At 39.0% G+C, this 13,047-nt stretch overlaps 1 protein-coding gene across 2 annotated transcripts in view; it reads left to right on the top strand.

Moving 5' to 3' along the window:
- Positions 1–10,125, top strand: part of LOC127573850 (E3 ubiquitin-protein ligase XIAP-like) — a 35,382-nt gene extending 25,257 nt beyond the window's left edge. The window contains exons 5-7 of one of the 2 annotated variants that reach the window (XM_052022378.1): positions 2,986–3,034; positions 3,217–3,420; positions 8,673–10,125. In XM_052022378.1, the coding sequence (XP_051878338.1) occupies positions 2,986–3,034; positions 3,217–3,420; positions 8,673–8,863 (444 nt within the window). In that variant the 3' untranslated portion in view covers positions 8,864–10,125. Of the gene's footprint in view, positions 1–2,985; positions 3,035–3,195; positions 3,421–8,672 lie in introns of both variants that reach the window. The other variant, XM_052022377.1, reaches the window with a different exon arrangement.
- Positions 10,126–13,047: the final 2,922 nt, after the last annotated feature.

The raw sequence follows: 13,047 nt of genomic DNA, 5'->3' as shown, positions 1-13,047 counted from the left end.
GGTCAGAGGCCAAGGGATCCAAGGAAGCTTGGCTGTGTGGATTAGGAATTGGCTTGCATGTAGAAAGCAGAGGGTTGTGGTGGAAGGAGTGCCCTCGGATTGGAAGGCAGTGACTAGTGGTGTCCCGCAGGGATCGGTTCTGGGACCTCTACTTTTTGTGATATTTATAGATGACTTAGATGAGGGGGTGGAGGGCTGGGTTAGTAAGTTTGCGGACGACACTAAGATAGGCGGTGTTGTGGATAGTGTGGAGGGCTGTCGGAGCTTACAGAGGGATATTGATAGGATGCAGAGCTGGGCTGACAAGTGGCAGATGGAGTTCAATCCGGAGAAGTGTGAGGTGGTACACTTTGGAAGGACAAACTCCAGGGCAGAGTACAGGGTAAACGGCAAGGTACTTGGCAGTGTGGAGGAGCAGAGGGATCTGGGGGTTCATATTCACAGTTCGTTGAAAGTTGCCTCACAGGTGGAAAGAGCAGTTAAGAAGGCCAATGGGATGTTGGCTTTCGTAAGTCGCGGGATTGAGTTTAAGAGCCGCGAGGTTATGATGCAGCTTTACAAAACTCTAGTTAGGCCACATTTAGAGTACTGTGTTCAGTTCTGGTCGCCTCATTATAGGAAGGATGTGGAGGCGTTGGAGAGGGTGCAGAGGAGATTTACCAGGATGCTGCCTGGATTGGAGGGTATTGAATATGAGGAGAGGCTTAAGGTGCTAGGGCTTTATTCACTGGAAAGGAGGAGGATGAGAGGAGACATGATAGAGATATATAAAATATTGAGAGGAATAGATAGACAGTCAGCGCCTCCTTCCCAGGGCACCAGTGCTCAAGACGAGAGGTCATGGCTTTAAGGTTATGGGTGGGAGGTTCAGGGGAGATGTCAGGGTGAGGTTTTTCACCCAGAGAGTGGTTGGTGCATGGAATGCACTGCCTGGGGTGGTGGTGGAGGCAGATACATTGAACAGGTTCAAGACCTTGTTGGATAGGCATATGGAGGAACGTGAGATAGAGGGATATGCGGGAGGAAGGGGTTAGGTAGTGTGAGGGTGGTCTGATGGACGGCACGACACGGTGGGCCGAAGGGCCTGTTTTGTGCTGTATGGTTCTTTGGTTCTATTACTCCATGGTTTTAGCACATCACTGCAATCCCTCTGCAAACTTACTGCTCACTATTCATCCAAAGACTACTTCTAATTGTGTAATGGCCCTTCAATTATTTGTTACATCCAGACTGATTCTGCATGTTTTCTTTTGTGATCCATGAACCAGCACAGAAAGAGCACTTAATACTGACCATTAACAAGTGGCTCAATTGAAAACGTTTTTATCCCTCATAACAAAGCATTTCAACTTTCATTTCTCAGCTACTCTGCCATTTTCATTTTTCAAGCTATCAAGTAAAGACAATTGGGCACTACACCAATAACAAGGTCAAGGCTGCAAAAATTCCCAGCCCTGGCAATCTATCCCTTTAAAATGGCACTTTGATTTAAATTTGTGATTTATTTGTGAGCTTTATGGGACCCTGAGGTGTGGATAAGCTCCTTTGCAGTGTTGTATTGGAGCAGCATGTAATTTGTGTAATTTTTCCAAGATATAATGCAGGCACAGTAGTGTAGCAGTTAGCATAATGCTTTCTTTCTTTCTTAAATCTTTTTATTATTTTTCAAATTAATACAGATTAATATATAGCATCAATGTTTGCACATGTAATACAAAGAGATCTGGATAACAATCATGGCATAAATAATCATAAAGAACAATAAGATAAAAAAATCTGTAGATCCAACGATCTCTTCGTAAATGAATATAATATAAAAGAAAGGAAAGAAAAAGATTTATTCTATAAATTTAAGAAAAGAGGGAAAAAAAAAACCAAATCAATAAGAAAAATTATAAACAATATAAACTAAACAAAAATTTTCAAAAAAAAAAGACAGGACTAAAATTTCTCAGTAGAAACAGAGCAATATTATGTCGTCAACTCCGTTCCTCTAAGTCGGAAAGTTATTGAAAGGGGATCTATATCATGTGAAAATATTGAATAAATGGACTCCAAATATCTTCAAATTTAAGCGAAGGATCAACAGTACCACTCCTGATTTTTTCCAAGTTGAAACATGATATAGTTTGAAAGAACCATTGAAAAGTAGTAGGGGGTATTGGATCCTTCCATTTAAGTAAAATGGATCGTTTGGCCATTAACGTAACAAAAGCAATCATACAGTTAGTGGAAGCAGATAAATGGCCAGACTCTATCCTTGGTAATCCAAAAATTGCAGTGATAGGGTGAGGTTGTAAATCAATCTTCAATACATTTGAAATAATGTTAAAAATGTCTTGCCAATATTTTTCCAAAAGAGGACAGGAAGCGTAACACTATGACAGTGCCAGTGACCTGGGTTTGATTCTGGCCACGGTCTGTAAGGAGTTTGTACGTTCTCCCCGTCACTGCGTGGGCTTCTTCCAGGTGCTCTGGTTTCCTCCCACATTCCAAAGACATACGGGTTAGGAAGTTTTGGGCATGCTATGTTGGCACTGGAAGCGTGGCGACACTTGCGGGCTGCTTCCAGAACACTCCACACAAGAAGATGTATTTCACTGTGTTTCGATGTACATGTGACTAATAAAGATATCTTATCTAATATTCAACAAAATCAGTGAAGGTGCAATTGTTTGACATCCAGCAGAAATGACTGCAAATCAATCCCAAAATGTATGCCTCTTTCAGATTTTGGCTCATGCCAGCTCGAGCTGACTCACACTAATTAACTTCTAGTCTTATTTGCGATTTAATCTTCAATTTCCTGTCCTCAGTTATACATTGAGGGATTGTTTGTTGACAAGGTACTTTCTTTTAAAGGGTTTTGTTCCTGTTTAGGGCATTATGCTTGCAACAGCTCAATGTTTAAATTCTGATGTTTGTGTAAATTCCAAACTTAATTTGTTACAGACCATAACTTAAATGTAACTGTTTTTGTTTCAGAATCAAGCACTGCCACAAGATGGTCAATCTGCTCTTCGTTCTGAATCTGGTTGGTGTTTGTGTAGCGTATTTTTAAATTCATTCTAGAATATTGACGTGTATTGAACCAAGAATTTTTGCTTCTGTTATCCACTAGAATCTTAAAGCAAGATACCTTTGTGTGTCTCACAATGTGTACTATTTATTAAATATTCTTTTTCTTGGTAATAGATTTGTCCGATTTTGCATTAGCTTTTTCAGAAAGCTCATTAATGCAGAGTCCTGCAGTTTTGGGTGCTCTTGAGATGGGATTTGACAAGGTGATGATAATGCAACTGGTGAAAAAGAAACTTGAATCGACATGCGAAACGTACAACTCTGTGGAAGCCTTGGTTGGAGATCTTCTGGCACTAGAGGGAAAAACTCAGGATCAGAAACATGAGGAACAAAAAGAAGGTAATACATCATTGCACTTGGCTGCTCATCCCACATCAAACCTCCAGCAAGAGTGTAATATATCCAGGAACAACATTTTTAAATGTAAATGACTCCAAAGGAGGGATGGCCCATTTCTGCACACACTCATCCCAGCGATGCTTCTGCTCTCCAAGCTTCCTTTTATCACATTCCTTCTGACAGTGTCACCAAAACAAATTCCTTTCTCCCATGTCATGACTTTAGAGGACTTGGAAAGATCTGGAGAATGGCATTCCACTTTGGAACATCTCCAAGTTGAACTGCAAATGGAAGTGTTTCAGCCTCGTAGTACCCCTCCTTTGCACAATCAACAAATAATGTTGAGTTTCTTTTTCCAATCAAGTGCAACAGCTCCACACTTAAAAAAGGCATTTTTGACTTTCTAATTCCTTTCAATAAATGGCCTGGACTGAGATTATTTTTAAGCATTAAATACTGTTATATATTTAGAGTGCTTACCTGTTGTATATTAGAATTATTACTATTCCCATTTTTAAATTAGGAGATACTTGAACTTCAGTATTCATATGACATTCTGACTGAAAGTGTCTTGATTTGAAAAATAAACCATTTAACATATGGAATAAATCGGGCACAGGCCATTTGGTGTCGTGGCTAGATGCTCCCTCCATTGTAGAACAATTCAATCATCTGATTCTCTGGTTCTTTTCCCTTTACTGTCAAGTACCTATTCAATCTTTTGGAGGGAAGACCTAATTGACTGCATTTCCAGCAGCCCTGTAGATCTGTCACGACCCATTTAAAATAAGTATCCCAATCTCCCTCGTCCATCACTTCAAACATTGTTCAGTTTGTCCAAGAAGCATTCACAGATGGGAACAGCTTCCTCTGGTTCTTTCTAAACACAATGACATTGTACACGTATATCAAATCTCCCCTTGACCTTTTCTTTGGTCCGGAGGGAACAATCCCACTTTATCTATTTTAATCTTGTATCTGAATTGCCTCACCTTTTGAAATCATTCTTGTGGTACACTTGTGTATCATCTCTCAGATCATTAACATCCTTTCTCTAGATTGTTCTGATTAAAATGTATAATCCAATACTCTAGTGCCTTCCAAAAGATGAATATGTCCTTTGTTCTGTGCCATTTTGGTTTTTTCCTCTTTGTTTCTCATTTTTCATCTCTTCTTTTGGCTTACTACATTCAGTCTTCTCAGTGGAACCATACATCTGGCATTCTTGTGCTCTTAGTTTCTTCACATTCTGTTTCCCATGATGAAAGCAGGAGACACAAGACTGCAGATCTGGACCAAAAAAACAAATTGGTGGAGGAACTCTGGGTCAGGCAGCATCTGTAGATGGAAATGTACAGTCGACGTTTTGGGTCAAGACCCTTCATCTGGACTGAGAGTAGAGGGGAGATGGCTAGTATAAAGGGGTAGGGAAAGAGCTAACAAGCAATAGGTGAATACATGGTAGGAGGAGTGATTGGCGGATGGAGGAGGCAAGGGAGGAAATAGCAACAGAGGTTAAGAGGTGATAGGTGGAGGCAACAAAAGGTTGCGGGTGATGGAATCTGATAGGAAAGGAAGGTGGAGCATGGAACCAAGTAAGGGAGGGCAGATGGGAACAATGGGGACCCAGTGGAACGAGATTGTGGGTGATGAGCAGATAAGTAGGTGGAGGAGGGGTAAAAAAACAGGTGTGGGGGGTGGTTGAGGGGGCATTGGATGTGTAGGAGGAACTGAGAAGAGAGAAAGGGATAGTGGGGGAACAGGTTACCAGAAATTAGAGAATTCAGTATTTATGCTGTTGGGTTATAGACCTGGGCAGAATACAAGGTGCTGTTTCTCAAGTTTGTATTTGGCTTCACCCATGTGGAAGTTGAAAGTGGCCATTCAACCCTTTAACCCTACTTGGCAATTAAATATGATCGTGGCTGATCTTTCTAGTGCAACTAGTTCCATATCCCTAAATATCTTAATTCTATTGATTTCTATCTTGAAAATAAGTTTCAATAGCCCTTCAGAGGCTATGATTTGCTGATAGCATGGTTTAAAAAAAATTATTTGATTGACTCCTGTTATGACCTCACATTTTTGCACACAAGATGTCTTCTGCAATGTTCTTATTCACGTTGCTTGTTTTTCCTTATCACAGGACACACTGCCACCCAGCTTTGGAGCATCAGCAAGCTTAGCTTCTACTGGATCCCTTAATCCAAATCATTGATTTAGATTGTGAACACCTTGCACTGTAGCACTTATCCCTTTAGCCTGTGACTAGGGGGCATGCCAATCTGAATTATGCTTGCATTCTTAGTGCTTTCTCTATTAACCTGTTCACCAGTGCTGTGTGTTCTGATTTTATTTAATGTTTTGTGTGGCACTGTCAAAAGCCTTCAAAATATCCAAAATTGCCATGTGATTTTCATACTTGATAATTTTGCAAATTACTACTGAAAGCAAACTCTGACAGATTTGAGAATTTCTTTTCCAAATCTTTGTTCATTTTCTGCAATGCTACTATTGTTTTCAAAGTGTCCTTTTACCACTTCCATCATTTTGCCTGCAATTATGTTTGGGCTAAAAGGTCCATATCATATTTTCTCTCTGCTTTTCTTTAATTGTAGGTTACATTTGCTACCTTGTCATCTCTTGGAATCATTGGAGAACTTACAGAATTTTAGGAAAAGGCAGATAGGGCATCCAATATCTTCAAAGCCATTACCTGCAAAAACACTAGGAAGCAGGTCATCAGGTCCAAGAGTTCAGTTGTTTTTTAGTCCCATTTTAGTTTTAAACTGGTGCTAATTTATCTAGCCCTGCAGTTCTGAACTATTTCTGTAAGGTTTTCTGCATAATTTTCCCTGAAGGCAGACTGAAAATATTGGTTTAATTTCTCTGCCACTTTCTTATTCTCTAATTCTCTTAATGCACAAGGACTAATCTTTTCCATTTTCCTTTTCAATAGCTCTTGTGTTTCCTGGCTGCCAACTCTTGTATTCTTATCAATGCCTTGGTCTTCTTTTGCTGAATTCTGAAACTTTTCTAATTCTCAGGCTTGCTGCTTTTTGGCAACATAATTATTCTGTCACTTTCATTGATAGCCACGTTAGGACATTTTTCTAGTAGGGATATTTTGCTTTGCAGAAATATCACTTGTAAACATTTTATGTGCATGTTTGCTATTGCTTGTTTAATTGTTACACTTCTTTAATGTAGTTTCACTTCTGTTGATAGCCACATTTGGACCACTTCTCTTGTTGGGATGCTTTGCCTTAAAGGCACAGTAGACAGGCACGGTTGTGTCGTGGCTGTCTGTAAGGAATTTGTACGTTCTTCCCATGACTGTGTGGGTTTCCTCTGGGTGCTCTGGTTTCCTCCCGCATTCCAAAGATGTACGGGTTAGGAGTTGTGTGATGCTACGTTGGCACTGGAAGCATAGCAACCCTTGCAGGCTGCCCCCCAGAGCATTCTACGCAAAGATGCATTTCACTGTGTTTCGATGTACGTGTGACGAATAAAGAAATCTTATCTAAATTTCTAGTCCTTGCTTTTTAACTGTCACGCCTTGAGTGTAAATTCCCAGTCTGGCATAGCCAACCTGCACCTTGTGCCCTTGTAATTTATTTAACAGGTAAGGCCCTAATTTTTGTATGAATTCGATTACTAATTTTTTTTACATGAAATTGATCATATGATCTGTTTCCCTTAATCATCAATTAACCCAATTTCATTACACTTAATGTAAAATGGCCTGTTCCCCTGTTAGTTCCTTGATCCAATAAATGGAAAGGTTTTTCTCCACCATTAATCCATCCTTCCCATTATTAATGTAAGTTTGACTCAAACTATGTACAGGTGGATGTTCCCTAAAATTATGCTTGTTGCATGCACCTCTAATTAACTTATACCATGCTCTGCATGAACCACCAGCCTGGTGTTGGTTGTCTCAGTCCCCAGTGTTGGGAATACTCAGCAGGTCAGGTAGCACTTGTAGAGTGAGGAAATGGAGTTAACATTCCTGGGTCAATGCCTTTTTGTTAGTGTTTCTGTATGTGTTGCCTGGCTTGCTTGAGCATTTCCGTCAATTTTCCATTTTAGATTTCCAGCATGTGGAGTTTTTCAGTTGCTTCCACCTATGTTTTCTTGCCTTTGTTTCAACTGTATCAAAATGAATTCTATTATATTGTTTGAATTGAGCTCAATTTCTAACTTTCTTTAATATTGGAGCTTCCCCACATTTTTCACTTCACCTTTCTCTTCTCAAAGTCACCCAGGAGATCTGACTTTCCATACTTTCTGCTCCACCTGTTCACCCACTTCTCTGGGCAGGGGGAAGGAAGGTGTTCAAAGTTCTGATCAAGATTTGGGTGACTGACAACCCCACTATCACTACTCTACAGCTGGTGAACACTTCAGTCATTTCCCTACAGATCTGCTATATAATCTTCACCACTTGGAACTTATTTTAAATGAGAAGTGTAACTTTGATTTTTCACTGCTTTTTCCTTCCCAAATTTCTGAACACTCTTCTGTCCAGGAACACTAAGTACCCAGTTCTGCCCCATGTAGCTGTGTTTCATTTATTAGAACTTGATAGTACTCCTATGTGATTTATGCTTGCAATTTGCCAACCTTATTCTCCACTCATCTGACGTTTACACATTTCCATTCTAACCCTGCCTTTGTCTTGATTACAGGTTAGCTTGTTTCGCTCCCACTCACAACTGTATTTCTTCTTGTTCCACTGTTGTTTGACATTCTTGCAAAATGCACTTATTCCTGTTTTCTAATGCAACACATTGTAACCCATTACCCTGCCAATTTAAAGTGCACGTCAACCACCTTATCTTTCCCACAAGCTCTCGGTCATACAACCTGCCCACTTTAAACTCATCAGTGCTCTTCATTTCACAAGAATGAAGAGACCAATTCCCTCCACAAAAACACATCTTTTGTTCCCCCCCCCCCCCACCTTTACATTTAACCTGCCTTGCCTTGAGATTACTGCCTTAAGGGTTTTGCTGCTTAACTTCTCCACTCGTCCCTCCCCTGAAATCCATGTACTTGTTCACAAGATTTTCTTTGTCTAAAATAAAAAAAACTAAACATGCTGGAATTATTCAGCAAGTCAGGCCACATCTGTGGGAAGAGAAACAGTTCACATTTCGGTTCAAAGGATCTTTTGTCAGAACTGGGAAGAATATTTTGGGCATCCACATCTGCATTTTTTTAAATTTAATTTTTCTCTATTTTCATAGTTACAAATGTGGAGGAGCAACTGAAAAAACTGAAGGAAGAAAAGTCCTGTAAAATTTGCTGGGATCGAGATGTTTGCATTGCCTTTCTGCCCTGTGGCCATATAGCCACATGTAAAGAATGTTCTTCTGTAAAGATGTGCCCAATTTGTTGTTCCAAAATTCTGGAGCGCGTTAGAATATACATGGCTTAATAAGTGGGAAAGTAACTTGAATGAGCAATTATTGCTAATTCTGAAAATGAATATTTTTCTTAATTAAATGAAGGTGACTTTGACATTCCCTGTTCAATGAATTTTATGCGATGATAAATGCAAATCACTGTACATAATATAGATTTAATTGTATTCCACTTAACTGTTAACTTAATTACACTTAACTATCCAAGCAACATGAACAAATTAAAATGAATTTAAATATTGGAAAGGCCATGACATTTTCATGAAACAAGTTAATGAGATTTTCAGAATCTTCAGAAAATGGAATGTTTTGTAAGGACCTCTGATCTTGGAGATTTGCTTAAAGATTCAACCATTTATTTTCAACATGATGTAAGTTAACATTTGGATACTGAAGACAAAGAATTGCTTTAAATTAAATGTTACTTACTGTAGAGAACCTTACAAAATATTCAGGTGTAGTCAAGTTTCAGTCCTTAGGTGTGTATACAGTCATCCAGCAACTATATCATGGAACAAAGATGGAGTGGTGGAATTGTCATGTCGTGGCTTTGTGAAGTTGGATCCACAACTGCACATATTTTGATTGATGTTTCCAAATGCTCTCATTTGCACAAGTAAGTTATACAAATGGACAGTGGAAGAACTAGGAATTTTCAATTCTGTCTCCAGATAATGATTATAAGGAAAAAGTTGTTCAGTATTTGGGTTAAGGATGAATTAATGTTGAGTGAACTAAAAGTACATGAAGTTTTCAAACTCAGCACTGTAGCTTTCATCTGTCCGTGGACATTAGGAACAGTTATCCTATGGCAAAGCCGACCCAATATCAGAATGAGCATTCTACTCATAATGGTTGGTCTGTTCTTTGCGGGTTTGCAGTGGAATAATTTTAAATGCTACAGATTGTATGAGATTGCCATTAATATTTACAATGTAAGAATGTCAAGAGGACTTCAAGTTGAATGTTCATTTTATTTGGGATAGGGTGTAGAAATCAAATTCTAATTCACTTTTGACTGGGATCAACCTGCAGATGAACCATATTTTGGATCATGTATACTTGTTTTTTTTTGAATTTTAAGTAATGTACTTGTGTTGGACCAAAGGAATAAAATATACTCAATTAAATATTTTTAAGATTTATATTAATTTGTATCTTTTTGGAGTTGCTCTTATGTTCTGATTTGGCACTTTTTGAAAAATGTTTTTAAATTATAGTTGAGAGAGTGAAAAGAGTTTTGTAATAAAAGTTCATTACCGAATTCTAGTGAGATAAATGTCTGTTAGAGTCTGTCTTGATGAATTACTTGGAGGGGAATGAAGAAATAACTGTACATAAGTCATCTAATATGGAACAGTCAGGTAACTCCTCATGGAGCTGAGGTTTGGAGTAGAGTTTGCACATGGTGGCTGCAATGTATACCATTAGTGGTGTCGTGTCATAATGAGCTTTCAATGCAATAGATGTAGACATAAGACAGTTGCTTTGAAAGATGAAATACCCTGCTTGCAGTCCTCAACTGGTTTGCATATTGTGTGATCTCAGAGATTCTTGAGTTCAGCTTCTGTGATCTGATTATTATTGTATTCTGCCTTGGCTTTGTCGGTTATGAAATTCTTTAATGATCTGCAGGCAACCTCAAACCTGCAAATCTTGAACCTTTTGACTAAATTGTTCACCATTCCCTTCCTCTCGGACATGTGCAGACCTGAAGAAAACTTTTTTTTTTACTCAGTTAAAGCTTGTTTACAAAAATCATTGTAGTTGCCCCTTGGGCCCTACTTGGTCAAGCCAATTAATTATATTTTCTGTCTCCTATTGGTGTCATGAAGAGTGACAAGGAGGTAGCAGAATCTGATCCTCTTCTACCTGTTTTTTTTTCCAGCCATGGCTCTGAGTTTTTCAGTAAACCTGTTGGTGCTTGGGTGAAATACTTAGGCATAGTTTAGCATGAGAATATTCTTGTGTGCATTTGTCTTTTTCACCGTCTGTAGATAAGCCTTGTTTAGATTGATTGATGTTTGTTTAAATCTAGTTAAGTTCTTAAAATAACACTTAAAGCACAGCAGTTCAATATAAAAATCCTGTTGTTGACAGGTTTCTCTTCACTCCAGAGTTAGATTTGCATGGATCATATCTGAAAACCTGAGATGCATTGTCATGAGTAATTTTCATTCCCCTAATTTCAGTGGAAGGAGTATGTTCACATCGGCAAATATGCAAGTCTCTCCCTGCATTTCATCAGATACAAAGTTTTTGCAAGTGATTTCTTGTAATGTTGATCAAGATGTTACTTATCTGTGTCATTTCTGCTGGCTTGTTATTCAATGTTTTGTTGGAGCATATCAGATAATACGCTACAACAGAACTACCATTGGCTACAGTTGCAGTGAGTCTGTCATTGTCTTGATTGGTATTCTTGTCATTTCTCCAGTGTTGGTTACAATGACCTTCTGTGTGCATGGAAATTGAGTAGTTGCAAATCCTTTGCACTTGCCATTATCCCCCCCCCCATAGTATGTCAACCCACGATGCTTGTGCAAAAATATGCTCAAGTGTCGGCTCTAACGAAATTCACTTGGTAGTCAAGTACACAGATATCAAATGTGTAGGGTAACCATTGCACATGGAATGGATTTCTCTTTCTGGGAAAGAAAACAATGATGGATTAACCTTTGACCACAGGTCCTTGTCACTGTCTTAAAGCAATGTCAGCAGCCTTTGTTTCTAAAATCAACATCTGCCACAATTTTAGATTTGAGAGATCATCTATTGTGGCCTTGAAAGGCAGATTCTTCATGTTCTGAAATCTCATCTTTTTGGAAGCTGATGTTAATCCTTGCTGCAAGTCTGTCTGCACATCCCAGCATTTGGTTTGCATTGAATGTTGACGTTTTTCCCAACGATTTGATGGTTTCAAAATCAACTCAGTCAAACTTTCTGTTGAAGCGTTCTGATTGCCATGTGTAAAATGTTATTTGTTAAGTCGTATGTTGGCTATCAAATAGCAGAAAAGTCTGTTTGACATTGCCAGTTGTTTGTATTTCCTGATGTCTTCCTGTATTCTCATCACTGCTTTGTACGTAACCTGCTAGATTCTCCTGAGATCTTTCTCTGCGTACCTGTGGAGTAGTGATGATGGTACCACCTTGACTTGTCACTTTGCAGCAGTATGCAAGTCATGGTGGGGGGTGGGAGGTGGCGGTGGTGGGTGGAAATGTGGCCATTTCCCAGCCCTGTCTCCTTAAATGGATGTATATTTGATGAATAACCACTCTTGCAGCAAAAGAGCTTTTTGCACCAGAAGGTATTTTGGTATTGAGAGTCTTTTGACAAAACCTTCAGACTTTTTGCCACCATTACATCAGGAACTGGGTCCAGATAAATTCTTCAAGACTTCCTATGATTACTTGCTCTGTTATGACACTTCTATGCTCTCTCAAACATGAGGTCCATTTAAGAAAAACAAATTAGTCAAACCCATTGACGACACTGACTTGACAAGGCCGATAAAACTGCTATCTCAATGGTAATGATAACAAGCATCTTAAAGAATTTTGCTGGCCCCAGCTCCAAATGAATCTGGTCTTGTGCAAAACAGAAGTACCAAAGTTACATTGTTCAAAAACAAAGTTTCACCTCATGGTCATTGAATACTTTGTCCAAATTGTGTTTTCCTTCCCAAATTTATAGTTTTTGGCATTTTTAAAAGGTTAAATGTTCATACTCCTATCTCATTAATTATTTAGTGAGATGAACATGTAAACCTATGAGATTTGAGAGCACATGAGATGCTTCAGAGGCTCATCTCAGTGAGGGAAAAATTGTTTTATTCCTTTTAGTGAATTATTTGGTTTACTACTGAAGCATCACCTACAGTTTTTGAAATTGCTATATGATGGCCTTGGGGGAATCTCTCCATGCATTCCAATTGCACAAAAAGTGACCCTGAAGCCCAATTGAAAGGACAAGTGACCCAGTGTAAGCATTTGGCACTGCTGACACCTTGTATATTACATTTCCTGCGAAGATGATCTGACATTAACCTTGGTTTTAAATGAATTTGCCTGTTCAACTTGCAGACTGGCTGACTTTTTCTTTTCCCCCCACTCCAACACTATTCTACATTGGAAAGTGACTGCCAGCTTTACCTGTCCCTTGCTAAGTTCAGCCAATTTATGCAGCAAAGCCGGTT

Source organism: Pristis pectinata, chromosome 8 (genome assembly GCF_009764475.1).
Source record: "Pristis pectinata isolate sPriPec2 chromosome 8, sPriPec2.1.pri, whole genome shotgun sequence".
In the NCBI taxonomy this organism is placed as follows: domain Eukaryota; kingdom Metazoa; phylum Chordata; class Chondrichthyes; order Rhinopristiformes; family Pristidae; genus Pristis; species Pristis pectinata.
The sequence above is the reverse complement of the archived record's forward strand: the minus strand, read 5'-3'. Positions and strand labels throughout refer to the sequence as shown.